At 40.9% G+C, this 15,191-nt stretch overlaps 2 protein-coding genes across 2 annotated transcripts in view; one reads left to right on the top strand and one right to left on the bottom strand.

Moving 5' to 3' along the window:
* The window catches only part of SKA2 (spindle and kinetochore associated complex subunit 2), a 44,399-nt gene extending 37,026 nt beyond the window's left edge, over nucleotides 1-7,373 (bottom strand). Inside the window, exon 1 of the mRNA XM_011953675.1 lies at nucleotides 7,065-7,373. Within this exon, the coding sequence (XP_011809065.1) occupies nucleotides 7,065-7,097 (33 nt within the window). The 5' untranslated portion in view covers nucleotides 7,098-7,373. The remainder of the gene's footprint in view (nucleotides 1-7,064) is intronic.
* Nucleotides 7,374-7,665: 292 nt separating this feature from the next.
* Nucleotides 7,666-15,191, top strand: part of PRR11 (proline rich 11) — a 53,335-nt gene continuing 45,809 nt past the window's right edge. The window contains exons 1-2 of the mRNA XM_011953678.1: nucleotides 7,666-7,739; nucleotides 12,706-12,823. Coding sequence (XP_011809068.1) covers nucleotides 12,748-12,823 — 76 coding nt within the window. The 5' untranslated portion in view covers nucleotides 7,666-7,739; nucleotides 12,706-12,747. The remainder of the gene's footprint in view (nucleotides 7,740-12,705; nucleotides 12,824-15,191) is intronic.

The raw sequence follows: 15,191 nt of genomic DNA, 5'->3' as shown, positions 1-15,191 counted from the left end.
GGTCTTGAGCTCCTGACCTCAGGTAAATTGCCCACCACAGCCTCCCAAAGTGCTAGGATTACAGGTGTAAGCCACCATGCCTGGCCAAAAAAAAAAATTTGTTTTAATTTTAAAAAATTATAAGCAGATCTATACACTGAAAACTGCAAAACTGTCGAAAGAAAATTTTAGAGACCTAATAAATGCAAAAATATGTTTGTGCACCAGAGGGCTCAATATTGTTAAGATAACTATTCTCTACCATGCACAGTGGCTCACTCTTGTAGTTCCAGTACTCTGGAAGGCTGAGGTGGGAGGATGGCTTGAGCCCAGAAGTTTGACACCAGCCTGAGCAACATAGCAAGAACCCATCTCTAAAAAAATTAATTTTTTTTTTTTTTTGAGATAAGGTGTCACTGTCAATAGGCTGCACTGCAGTGGCACAATCACGGCTCACTGCAGCCTGTTAACCTCCTCAGGCTCAGGTGATCCTCCCACCTCAGCCTCTCAAGTATGTGGCACTACAGTCTTGCGCCACCACACCCAAGTAATTTTTCTATTTTTTTGTAGAGAGGAGGGGGTTTGGCCATGTTGCCCAGACTAGCACAAAAAAATTTTTTTTTAAGTAGCTGGGAGTGGTGGTACATGCCTGTGGTCTCAGCTACTTGGAAGGCTGAGGCGGGAGAGTATCATCTGAATCTTGGGAGGTCAAGGCTGCAGTGAGCTATGATCGCCACTCTACTGCAAACTGGGTAATAGAACAAGACCTGTCTCAAAAAAAAAAAAAAAGAAAATAGGCAAAAGATTGTAAGACATTTCACTAAAGAGATATACCAACTACAAATAAGCACATGAAAAGAGGTTCAATGTCATTAGTTAAGGAAATGCAAATTGAAACTATATGGGGCACCACCACACACCCGTCAGAAGGGTTAAAATTAAAATTGATATTTCTGCATCAACCTAATACCAAGTGTTGATAAAATTATGGAAAAACTAGAGCCCTAATCAATAGCTTTGGGAATGCAAAATAGTACAGCCACTTTGAAAAATATTTTAGCAGTTGCTTATAAGATCAAGCATACTTTCCCCCCCGACAAGGATACACTTATCATGCTACCAGAAATCCCATTTCAGTATTTACCCCAGAGAAATGAAAACATTATGTCCACACAAAGACATACTCATGGTGGCTCACTCCCAGAACCCAGCACTTTGGGAGGCTGAAGTGGGAATATCATTTGAGCCCAGGAGTTAGAGACCAGCTTGGCAACATAGTGAGACTTCATCTCTACAAAAAAAATTTTTAAACTAGCCGGGCATGGTGATGCACACCTGTAGTTCCAGCTACTCAGGAAGCTGAGGTGGGATTGCTTGAGCCTAGGAGTTTGATGTTACAGTAAGCTATGATCACACTACCGCACTCCAGCCTGGGTGACAGTATGAGACCGTGTCTCTAAAGAAAAAGAAAAAAATATTGTTAAAAAAAATTAAAGACATTTGGGAGGGCAACACAGGAGGATCACTTGAGCTCAAGAGTTCGAGACCAACCATAGCCATTTTATTCATAATATGCAAAATGTGGAAATGACCCCATGTCCATAAGTTGGTAGATAGAGTTTGTGATATTCTATACAATGAATACTACTCAGCAATAAAAACTGTCCAACTACGAATACATACAACACGGATGAATCTCAAAGCATTAATGCTAAGTGCAAGAAGCCAGACACAAAAGACTGTACAATGTATGATTCCATTTATATGAAATTCTAGGAAAAGTTAAACTAGAGATCAGTGGTTGCCAGGGAGTTGGGGAAGAAGAGGTTGACCACAAAGAGGCACAAAGGAATGTAGGGGTCTCACTCTGTTGCTCAGCCTGGTCTGGAACTACTGGGCTCAAGTGATCTTCCCACCTCAGCCACCTGAGTAGCTGGGTCTACAGGTGCACCACTGTGCCTGGCCACAAAGGAGCTTTTTGTAAAGGAACAGAAATGTTCTATATCCTGGCTGTGGTGGTGGTTACATGACTGTATACATTCGTCAAAACTCATCAGTTCACTGGGCATGCCACACCCTTGTAGTCAAAGCTACTCAGGAGGCTGAAGTGGGAGGATTGCTTGAAGCCAGGAGTTCTAGGCTGTGCTGCATTATGATTGCCCTGTGAATAGTCACTGCCCTCCAGCCTGGGCAACACAGCAAGACTTTGGCTTTGCTTAACAAATAGCTTACTTACTTTTATTTTATATAATTGTATCTCAATACAATTCATTATTTTTTAAAAGTGATGAATCCACACTATTATATCTCATAAGAATAAACTGTAAAACAAGCACTCTTAGGTTCTAAATCCAACCATTTCCTAGACAATACACAAAATTAACACCAACTAAGATTTGGAGGACTAGGCACAGTGGCTCACACCTATAATCCCAGCACTCTGGGAGGCCAAGGCAAGAGGACTGTTTGAGCCCAGGGGTTCAAGACCAACCTCGGCAATACAGTGAGACCCTGTCTCCACAAAAAATTTCAAGAAAATATTAGCCAGGCATGCTAGGACACGCCTGTGGTCCCAGCTACTCAGGAGGCTGAGGAGGGAGAATTGCCTAAGCCCAGGAGGATGAGGCTGCAGTGAGGCATGAGTGGGCCACTGCACTCCAGCCTGGGCAACAGAGCAAGACTCTGTCTCTGGAAAAAACAACAACAAAAAAGACGACTTGGGGCAAGTAACTGCAAGAAAAATATAGAGCAGAAATTGTTTTCATCACTACCAATTCATCATAAAACTCAAATAAAACCTAAAGTTTGAAAGAACCTATCCAAATATGTAACAGAAAGCAATAAATTACAAAGTATTACTCATTTAGACAAACCATAACAACTTAGATATAAAAAAAACTCTAGATGTGTTTCATAATGCAGTAAAATAGTAAGTTTTTAATTAGTTAAAAGGTTTTTTTTTTTTTCAAATTATGACTTTCTAAAAGATACACTGTTAGTAACAACATTATAGTTTTCAGCAACAAAGGTTGTGGTAAATTATTTCCTGATACTGAAGGAAGATGCAAGGTAAGAATCAAAATTCTGGCGTGCATCCTGCTTTCAGATGCTTTGACAATACTATTGCACTGCTAGCTGTAAAGTACAGTAGTGCAATAAAGTCAGAGCATTCGTTAGCAGTAATAAGTAGGAAAGGAACACAAAAGCATCTTGCATCAGTTGAAGCTTCAGTGTGAAAAGAATTTAAAGTAGGGTTGCCATTTTGGACAGAAAAACATCCAAAACCAAAAAACATTTATATCAATGTTTTTTAAAAAAAGGATAAGACGTAAATATCAAAGTGATGTTGCTTATTGATGACTAATATACAAATTAACATTCAATTTGTAAATATGCCCTAAGCCTTAATAGTAATTAGAAATACTTGAGGATTGTTATTAACAAAACCAATTATAATTACTACTAAGACAAAGTTGTGAAAAATATTTTTGTTCTCTGCAGAGATATTGGTTAGCTCCTTCTTCAAGGCAATTTACTGATTAACCACCACATAAAACAAGCCCTTTGAATACAAGTATCAAAGAAAACAAATGAAAAGTAAAATAATAAATTTCTCAATCTCTACATAATCTATCACTCTGGAATCTAAACCACTATACAAAGAAAACACAAAAGCACTTACCATCTTACAGCTTTGTATCTCGAGTTTACTAAGGGCTATTATAACAACAGAAGGGAATCAATGTGCTGTAAATAGAACATTAACTCTATCTAACTGAGTACTATCCAAGGGGATTTCAAAATTTCAGTTAACTCCTGAAATCTTAAATATAGGCAGAAAGCATCTCCATTTCCTTCAAACTTACAAATATCAAAGAGAAAATAATGATAGGGGGAGGTGGGACTGAGATTTAAGTAACAAGTTTCCTTAGTTCCAAGCTAATTAACATTCTAACTTTTTTAACGGATAAGAACCCAATCAGAAGTCAGATGTAAACCCAGAAACAGAAATAGTATCATAGTGTCACACTGCATTACCTGTTGTGTACAGTCACTAGCAGTACCACGAAAGAACGAAGCTAAACAAATCCCACCCTATCAATAAGTGAAGGGGGAAAAGTCAGAAAACAAAGATTGCCCTACAATAAGCTTATTCCCCCATTAGTAACGTTGATTGATGCAAAAATATATTTTCATTATTTTCACCAACCTCACTTTAAACAATCCAGTTCAACTACTTAGTAGGATTGAGCCTACTAAGGAAATGGATTCACACAAAGGACAGCTGAAATATAAGTGTCTTGGTGTCAAATCCTGGGCCACATAACTAAAATATTAGAATATTTAACGCTGGTAGCCAAGTTTCAGGTTTTAAAGACAATTGTTTAAAAGATAAGTGTTTAACTTTCTGAATTGGAAGTTGTTACAAACAAGAAAAATATGAAAAAAATTTAAGGTATCAACAAAATTAGGATAAACACTTTCTTTTCAAATTAAATATTATGCATTCTCTTTTCACAAATTAAATAGTCAATGCTAGTTCCTTGACAAATCATTTATTTAACTGATGTAAAACCAAAAATCAGAAGATAGCACAGGAAATCATTTACGCTTAAAACCTTATAAAATAAACTGGTCCACAAGTATAACATTTTTTTCTAGAAGTGCATGGTAAATCTGAAGATGAGATGCACTGTCTTTTATTATCTAGTCAATATAAAGCAGTAATAATTAAAGCCATGATAAAAATTCACTTCTAAACCCTAATAATTATGGAAACAAACTAATAACCTGAAAGGGGAAAAAAAAAAGCTACCACTAATTTACTTGCAAGGACGGAAGAAAGGAAAAAACCCTCATTTCTTTGTTTCCTGTCTTCAAATATAATTTAAATACTACCTCATCATTCAAACAATATCTAAAAGTTTAAATGTCTGGCTACTTTATAATTTTCTAAAACCTACTTTTTCAAAATGTTTACTTCATCATTGTTCACTTAAAAGAGAATTTGTTCAATCTAAAGAAGTCCTGTGAGAACACTGACTCTATTGCAAAAACCAGACAAGTTTAAAAATTAAAAACAGCCAACTTGAGAAGCAAACAACCTGTTAAAAGCAGAATTAGTATCATTTAGCAGAAATGAATTATGAATTTAAGCAGAAATATCTGTATCAGTAGGGAAGAATTCAGAATGGGAGAAGGGCAAGATAGTCTTAACATTTAAGCCTGTTGACAGAATCAAATTACAATGCTTAACATTTTGTTTTTAAAAAGACAATGATAAAAATAATAAAACTTAGAACTAAAAGTTCATTATTACAGGTTTGAAAATCTGCAGGAAATTATTCCTTCTTCCCTCCCATTTCTCCCTACACTTCTCCAATCCCACACACACTGCACAAAGAAAATTTAAACACAAAATGCTGAAAGTAAGTGAAAGCCTTCAAATTAAATTTGTATATGAGAGGCACTCCAATTCATTTGCACATCAGAAGAAAATAAGATATATTAAGGCCTGTTTTTCTGGGGTGGGAATGGGGGGTGGGTGGTTTCTTCCAGGATCACCACCCATCCTTTCCAAGGAAGAAGTTAGAGGCCCAAGATTCAGCTTGGAGAAAGCAGGGCAGGCACAAATACCTAAGCAGTAATGCCAGGGAATGGCGGGGGAAGGAGGCACGGATTACAGATGAAGAAATAAGTTTTTTACTTTTTTTAAACTTAATCTTTTTTTTTTTTTTTTTTTTTTGAGACGGAGTCTTACTCTGTCGCCAGGCCAGAGTACAGTGACGCGATCTCGGCTCAATGCAACCTCCGTCTCCCAGGTTGAAGCAATCCTCCTGCCTCAGCCTCCCGAGTAGCTGGGACTACCGGCGCGTGCCACCACACCCAGCTAATTTTTTTATTTTTAGTATAGACGGAGTTTCACCATGTTGGCCAGGAGAGTCTCGATCTCTTGACCTCATGATCCGCCCACCTCGGCTTCCCAAAGTGCTGGGATTAGAGGCATGAGCCACTGCGCCCGGCCAATCTTATTTAACAGACAAGCAAACAAACAAAAAAAGACAGGAGCTCAGTGGCAGGCGCTTCCTCCAAAGTCCAGGTTTTTAAGGAAAGCAGCCCAACTTGGAAAAAAAAAAAAGGAAAAAAAAAGATAATGCTGGACGAAAAGGGCTGAAGACATAACAAGGGAACTAAGAGGAAAAAAGCGCGGGCGATCAAGCTGGTAATCTAAGGATGGGAGGGAGGAAATAAAGAGAACAAGTGAAGGACGGATCCTTAAAGAAAACTAGAAGGACAGCCCCTCAGCTGGGCGCCCCCGAGCAGGCCGAATACGCCAGCAACAACGGGAGTACTTTGCGATTCTTCGCCCCCATTCTCTACTTTCACAGATGAATGAAAGTGCACAACTCAAGAGCAGGATGCCTTTCCTATCTCAATCCCGCCCGCGCTCCAGGAGAGGAGCTCGTGGTTCCGATCCCCTTCGCTCACACCTCTTCCCTCACCGAAGGTTTGCCACCCCCGGACCAAACAGAAATGGGTCTAGATGCTTCCTTGTCCGTTAGGAAGTTGTGCATACAAGTCTAGCATCCTTTCTCAGACTTTCTCGGCCCGCCTTTTAAAACGTGGGCGGGTCGGCCCTACAGGGATTTCTCCTCGCCCCCGTCGGTTTATTCCCCACCCCACCCTCCGTTCCCCTTTCTTGGAGTGTGAACCACCTCTCCCTTCTTGGGACGCTTAGGGACCGTTCCATTCACATCTTTTTCGGTACAAACACAGAATGCGGTCTGCACTGGGCGCAGTTCCGTAAGGGGTGTAAAGGTGAGGGCAAGGAACAAGGAATTCCAAAGGCCCCGCACCCTCAGCATCTCCCGCCATTTCCCTGACGAGTTTCCCGGATGTAACCCCTTCCCCGCGGCGGTTTAGACACCAGACGGTGGCGGCTCCCTTTGGTGCAGGAGGAGGGAACTCGACTCTGGTCCAGCCTCCGCCGCCCGGAGTTTCCGGCGACTCCAAATTGTGCCCCACTTTCAAGGCCGTGGGGGAAAAATAAACTACCCAGTAGATCTCCTTCACTTTGCACTCACCATCAGTTCCAGCTTATCGACCTCCGCCTCCATGTTGAATAGTTGACATTCCTCAGACCGCGGCGGCGCTTAAGCCGCAAGCCGTACTAGCACGGAGGGCCTCCATTGGACAGCTGTCACTCAACGTCTCGCACCCATTGGTTCCTCCGTTCCACCGGCTCCCGCCCATTGGCGACTGGGTAACGCCCCTCTGCATGAGACACATTTTCCTGTTGGGCAAAGACACAAAACGCCGCAGGAGGATTGGCTGCTGTGCACATTTTTTTTTCCATTGGCTGCCCCCTGCTCTCTACTTTCAATTTTATAGTTAGGGCTCTGCAGAGAAGAGCTTGAGATTGGTGCAATCGGAAGAAGAGCCAACCAATCACACCAGAGCTTCCACCGACGGCAGAGGGGACGTAACACACCTTCTTTCCCCTCCTGCTTTCCTTCCCCTTCTCTCCCGCCTTCATCTTATTCATACTAGAAGCGCCTCAGCTCTGATTGGCTGGAGCTCTGTGCTCTCTCAGCCAATCACAAGCCGGGATGTGCTCCTATGCTATCTAAAGAGCGAATCGTGCAGAGACCGTGTCTACGATTGGTCTCTCCCTGACAAGGATTTAATTTTGAATTTTTCTTTATGGCGTGGGAGAGGCCACAGCCCGGACTCCATCGACTGCCCCGGCTCTTAGACTAGTAAGTGCAGGAACGATTATGTCTTTGTTATCTGAGCTCGCATCTTGAGTAGCTGGGCTTGTTGCTGCTTGTGTGTTTTTATGGTTTAAGGAGGGGGAGACCTTGGCTGGACACGAAGGGGAAATGGAAAGGGGAAGGGTAGGTTTGGGGCTGGGGAAGAAGTGCTCGGCCTGGCTTCATCTTAACCATACTTCTATTTAATTAACACTTCGCAAGATATGTTTTGGAGCAAAGCATATGCATTTTGAATATTTCTTTACATATTTGCTGCTCAGTGTAAGTCCACAGATCAGCGGCATCCGCATCTCTTGGTTGCTTGTTACAAATGCAAATTATCGGGCTCCAGCCAAATTTACTAAATCAGAATATACATTTTGACAAGATTTCCCTCAGTGATTTCTATGCACATTAATGTTTAAGTTGGTACATTTCTTGACTGGGAATATTACTATGTTACTTGATATTGTCTGGCATTCTGTTAGAGTGTCCATTTTAAATGTGTGTCCTGTTTACTGAGTGCCTAATGCTGTGTGGGATGAGACTTTAGGGAACTGCAGTCTCTTTGGAGAAACAAGACAGGAACAAAAAAAGCAATGCTAAAAACAAAAAAACAGAAAACAAAACAAACAAAAACAGCATAAAACATAAAATTTTTAAAAAGCAAGTACCCAGAAATAGTGCTATGGGTGTTCAAGAAGTATCAGTTGACTGGTAATGGAAATTAAGTAATTGAAGGCTATTTGTGGAGGAGCGCAAGAGACCTCCATAAAAATGTGTTTTAGGAAGATGACAATGAAATGCAACAGCCACTTCCATTGCTGCCACAGCTTTGAAAGTTCCCCAGAACAAAGAACTTTCCTTTTTTTTTTTTCTTTTTTTGTAACGAAGTCTCACTCTGTCGCCCAGGCTGGAGTGCAGTGGCGCAATCTCGGCCCACTGCAACCTCCGCCTCCCGGGTCCAAGCGATTCTCCTGCCTCAGCCTCCTGAGTCGCTGGGACTACAGGCGCCCGCCACCACGCCTGGCTAATTTTTGTATTTTTAGTAGAGACAGGGTTTCACCCTGTTGGCCAGGATGGTCTCGATTTCCTGACCTCGTGATCCACCCGCCTCGGCCTCCCAAAGTGCTGGGATTACAGGCGTGAGCCACCACGCCCGGCCGCAAACAACTTTTCATATCATTGGGAGGAGTTGTAACAGAAGCAGCAGTGCCAACTCCTGCAAAAGACTGTAATTCTTACTGTATTATTTACTGCATCTTCCTATTGGAAAATAGCTTTAGACCCATCTTTTAGCCATATGAAGATGTGGTATGATATGAAGAAATAAAAACCTCCCTAACCAAGAGAATTTGACAATATTAGAACATATTCCTTAACTAAAATAACACTTACTAACTAACACTTAGCAGGAATGCTTCTTTTCATTCTTTACTGAAGGAAACATTATTTAGCTCCTGCTGTATTCAAAATGCTGGGAAAACAGTCCAGCAGGATGACTGACATACAAGCAAAAATTACAATGAAATGTAATAAATTTTATAATAAAGGTGTGTATAAAGTGCTATAGAAGTGCAAAAGAGATGACATTTCAGCCAGTATAAATTCTGTAAGGTGGCTGGGCACGGTGCCTCACACCTGTAATCCCAGCACTCTGGGAGGACAAAGCTGGCGGATCACTTGAGGTAAGGAGTTCAAGACCAGCCTGGCCAATATGGCAAAATCGCACGTCTACTAAAAATACAAAACTTAGCCAGGTGTGGTGGCACGCCCCTGTAATCCCAGCTACTCAAGAGGCTGAGGCAGGATAATCGCTTGAACCCAGGAGGCGGAGGTGGCATTGAGCCGAGATCAAGCTACTGCACTCCAGCCCAGGTGACAGAGCAAGACTCTGTCCCCCACAAAAAAAAAAAATCCAGAAGGACAAAGATTATGTTGGTATTGTTCAAGATTGTATGCCAGCACCTAGCATAGTACTTGGTGGATTATAAACACTCAACTAATATCTATAAGATAAAGTAACGGAATCTTGAAGGATAGGTATAAGTTGACTTGGAGGAGGATACTCCAAACAGAAGGAAAGGCTGATAGAAAGAAACAGAAAGTATTTGGTGTTTAGTATACCTGTAAGTACTAACCGATAGTCACTACAAGAGATGAAGGCTCTAATGGCAGAGGGCCATTACAGGTAAGTTGTGAAAAGCTTTGAAAGGCATGCTAAGGAATTTAATTTTGTGTGTAAAGGAACCTTCAAATACTTTTAAGCAAAGGAATATCTAGATCTCATTTTGTTTTAAAGTATCAGCTCTGGTAACAATGTGGAAAATGAACTGGCAAGGAGAAAGACTGAAGGCAGGAGAATCACTGAAGGAACACTCAGACAAACCCAAACTAAGACACATTCTCCAAAACGACTGACCTGGACTCTTCAAAATTATAAGTATGAAGAAGCAAATACATAAATAAACTGGAGAATTGTTATGAATTAAAGGGGACTAAAGAGATACTAGATACTACAGCTAAATGTGTTGTGGAACCAGGGTGGGAGAATCTATAAGGGATAATGAGACAACTGGGGCAATCCTAATATGGGCTGTTTATTAGATCATATAATAACAAGGTTAAATTTCCTGACTGTGATTGGGGTTTTGTCGGAAAATTTCCATGTTTATGTTAGAAAACAAAAGCTAAATTATCTAAGAGTAAAGTATCATGATGTCTGCAACTAAATCTATTCAATCAAAACCTTAAAAAATTTATATATGTATATATCTGTACATACATACAGAAAGAGTGTGTGTACAAAGACGGCAATTGACAATTGGTAAATCTAGGTGAATTGTATATGAGTGCTTATTATACTATTGTAAATTTTTTATTTCCTGAAAGCTTGAAATTTTTCTAAGTAAAAACAGTAAAGGAAAATAGACAATAGTGAAAGACAAAAATGGTGAAGGCAACTGAAGTTAGAGGACAGAAAGGAGGGGGATGGTAAGGAGAAGAGACAGGGTAAATTAATCAGAGAAACATCTCTGATTCATACTCACATTGGCCCACACCCAGGTGTGGCGTGCACCCAGCGTAGTGGCATGATCTTGGCTCACTGCAACCTCCGCCTCCTAGGTTCAAGTGATTCTTCTGCCTCAGCCTCCGGAGCAGCTGGGATTATGGCACACTCCACCACGCCTGGCTAATTTTTGTATTTTCAGTAGAGTCAGGTTTTACCCTGTTGGTCAGGCTGGTCTCAAACTCCTGACCTCAGATGATCCACCCACCTCAGTCTCCCAAAGTGCTGGGATTACAGGTGTGAGGCATTGCGCCCAGCCTCCCACACCCTCTTTTTTTTTATAAGCCTTTACTCCAATAGGAGCTCCATTGTCTCTGCAGTCTTTTCACCTTCCTGGCTATGTCTTTTCTATTTCTTTCTCTACCCACTCCTTATACATGGTGTTTCTTAAAGTTTGGTAGTCAGCTCACAGATCTTTTCACTCCACATATTTCTCTGGGTAATTTCACCCATTTCTAGTGTTACTATTTTCTCTAGCCATCTATACACTTATGAGTGCAGTATTTCTCTAGTATCTTTCCCCTGAACTTCTGACTTTGAACATAGAACACAAACAGTTAGATGTCTTTAGATACCCTACTGTCACTCCTATAATCAGGTCCTTATCCCCTACACAGTTGCAATAGGTTTGTAAGTGGACTTTTTGCCTTCAGTCATGGTCCCATAAATCCAACTTCCACAATGCTGCCAAACTGTTCTTTCTAGAGAGCAAATATGAGCATGACAGTTATCTGCTTAAAATCCATTATTGTTTCTGATGTCTTGGTCCTTATCCACCCTCCAGCTTCATCACTCATTGCTCCCTGACAAAACTTTATGTTGCAGGATACGCTTTAGTCACACTGCGTCTTGTCTGAATCCCCTGACATACCTTTCTGTGAAATGTTTCCATGTTATTCCCTCTGATGGGATGACTCCTTCCCAGGCCCACTTTAACCTAGCCCCTTTATCAAAGCTCAGCTTAGGCAAAACCTTTTCCAAAAACCTCAACCCTTATAGGAGAATTATGTACCCTTGCTTTATTTCTCCATTAATATCATATACATATCCCATCATAACCCATACCATATTGTATACCTGTTTACTTTCTGCTTACCCATCTCTCCCCACTATAAACTCTTGGAGAGCAGGAATGTGTCTTACTCATCTTCATAGTGAGTTATCACTATATGTTGTTGAATTAAACTTCTGTATTTTAAAAAATCTGATATAGTAATCTCAAGCAGCAAAAAAAAAAAAAAAAAAGAATCAAGGAATAATAATGATAACAACAAAACTTATTGCCTGCCAGGCACTGTAAATACTTTACATGATTTGCTCATGTACTCCTCAAAACTCGGAAGCAAGTTCCTATTAATATTATTATTTCACAGGGAAGGAAACTGACACAGAAAGACTAAGAATCTCTTGAAGATCATAAATAATAACTTAAGAGAGTACAGCAAAGCCATGATTTGAACCTATGCAGTATAACTCCCTGGTCCTCATCCTTAACCTCTACAGTATAATTTCTCTTGTTTTTTGTTTGTTTGGTTTTGGTTTTGGTTTGGGGGTTTTTTTTAAGACTGAGCCTCATTCTAATTTTTATATTTTTAGTAGAAACGGGGTTTCACTGTATTGGCCAGGCTGGTCTCGAACTCGACCTCAAGTGATCTGCCAGCCTCAGCCTCCCAAAGTGCTGGGATTACAGGCGTGAGCCACCATGCCCAGCCTATAATATGTCCTTTATTATTGTTTGATTTGTTATCAAGAACTCCAGATGTACCAGTTTTCTGGTTCCTTAGCCTAGAAATCTTTTCTTAATGAAAGAGGATGTAAGTAAAAATGAGAGTAATTTCTAGAGATCATAGAATTATTTAGGATATTTATGTTTTTTTTTTTTCTTTTTTTTTTTTAAAACAGTTTCTGGCTCTGTCTTCCAGGCTGGAGTACAGTGGCACAGTCATGGGTCACTGCAGCCTCAAACTCCTGTGCTCACGTGAGCCTCCCGCCTCAGCCTTCAGAGTGGCTAGGACTATAGGTGGGCCACCATGCCAGGCTTTCTCTTTTTTTTTGTCGTAGAGTTGGGACTCTCACTATGTTGCCCGGAGTAGTCTCAAACTCCTGGGCTAAAGGGATCCTCCCACCTCCACCTCAGCCTCCCAAAGTGCAGGGGATTACAGGCATGAACCTCCACCCTTGGCCTATATGTTTATGTTTCTAATGGTTTTTCAGATTATTTGAGAAAGCAGTGTAAGAAAAAAATTAGTTTAAAAAATGTATAGGTCAGGCACGGTGGCTCATGCCTGTAATCCTAGTACTTTGGGAGGCTTAGGCAGGTGATCACCTGAGGTCAGGAGTTCAAGACCAGCTGGGCCAACATGGTGAAACCCCGTCTCTACTAAAAATACAAAAATTAGCAACCCCATCTCTACTAAAAATACAAAAATTAGCTGGGCGTGGTAGTGTGTGCCTGTAGTCCCAGCTACTTGGGAGACTGAAGCAGGTGAATCACTTGAACTTAGGAGACAGATGTTGCAGTGAGCTGAGATCATGCCATTGCACTTAAGGCTGGCCAGGCAACAGAGTGAGACTCCATTTCAAAAAAAAAAAACCACACACACACATAAAAAAACACACACACACACAAAACAGGGGGCCGGGTACAGTGGTTCACACTTGTAATTTCACCACTCTGGGAGGTCAAGGCCAGTAAATTGCTTGAGCTCAGGAGTTCAAGACCAGCTTGGGCAACATAGTGAAACCCTGTCTCTACTAAAAATACAAAAACCGGCTGGGCATGGTGGTACGCCTTTATAGTTCCAGCTACTGGAGGCTGAGGCAGGAGGATTGCTTGAGTCCAGGAGGTCAAAGCTGCAGTGAGCTGAGATCACACCACTGCAATCCAGCTTGGGCAACAGAGCAAGACCCTGTCTCAAAACAAAAGGAAAAATGCTATAAGGAATCACGAAAGAATGAGCTTGTATTCAATGTTAACAATTAAAATCCCACCTAATCCAGCAAAAAGAATTTGTAGGTCTCATTACCCCTTTGGAAAGGGGATAAGTATATGTATTTTAAGCTAAAGGAAGATTGCTATATACTCTTTCAATTTAGGCAATTATCCTCTGGAAAGTACCTAATGCTTTTAATTAAGTAATGATACTAAAACAAACCTTACTTTTTTGTGTTCTTGTTCTGACTAAGGTAGAAATTTGCTATTCTCCACTTTCGCAAGACCTGTGATTATTTTTGGATGGAACAACTAACTATCTAGGAATTATCTCAGACTGCATCTTTCTACCCTGACAGATTTGGCATAGTTCCTTAATCCTCTGCATGTGCCAATTACTGTATTTAATTAGAAGGAGATTAGATAGAAGCACTAATAACCCAGGTCAGACACACACACACACACACACACACACACACACACACACAGAGAGAGAGAGAGAGAGACAGAGACAGAGAGAAGAAAACATGATTTAGTTCCTAGACATCTTTTTCATTGAAAAATAATTCCCAAAATGACAAACATTGGCTTGCGTAGGACTCTTTAGAAATTTGAATGCATAGACACTGGAACAACCACCAGGAAAGGACTAGAAAGAGATGGCCCTGTTTCAGAATGGTGGTTGGTACTCAACCTTTCCAGCTAATGGTACATACCAAAGTTTAAAAGTCAAATACAATATAAGCCTTATTATAATTAGAGAGAAACAATGAAAAAAAATGGCAGTCCAGTTTAAACCACCCCTCTGTAATCCTGACTCCCAGTTGTCAGAGGCAACACTAAAGTCTTGTAATTATTTCTTCTGGTATTTACCTCTATGTTTCTAAGTAACATTCATACTATTATTTCATGACAAATACTGACTTCCACTCACTTTGTCTTCCTTTTTTTTTTGATAGAGTTTCACTCTTGTTGCCCAGGCTGGAGTGCATTGGCACAATCTCGGCTCACTGCAAGCTCCGCCTCCCGGGTTCAAGAGATTCTCCTGGCTCAGCCTCCCAGATAGCTGGGACTACAGCCACATGCCATCACACCTGGCTAAATTTTGTATATTTGGTAGAGATGGGCTTTCACCCTGTTAGCCAGGCTGGTGTCAAACTCAGGACCTCAGGTGATCCTCCTGCCTCCCGGCCTCCCAAAGTGCTAGGATTATAGGTGTGAGCCACCAAGCCCAGGGGATGCTTATACTTTAAATATTGTTTAACAGCTTAACATTTAGTGCTACTAAGGTTACATTTCCTTCCTTATACAACTTTTTTCCTAGCTATTTTTTATATGCTTATTTTTTTTAAGCACTTACCAGCAATTTGGCCACAAGTTTCCAGAACAGTAAAACTCTGCTCAGAATGGTCCAACACACTAGGTAGTTTATCTATTTCCGTTTTTCCTTAGAGAC

Source organism: Colobus angolensis, unplaced genomic scaffold (assembly GCF_000951035.1).
Source record: "Colobus angolensis palliatus isolate OR3802 unplaced genomic scaffold, Cang.pa_1.0 Scaffold37, whole genome shotgun sequence".
NCBI lineage: Eukaryota > Metazoa > Chordata > Mammalia > Primates > Cercopithecidae > Colobus > Colobus angolensis.
Note: the sequence above shows the minus strand (reverse complement) of the source record. Positions and strands in the feature narration are given on the sequence as shown.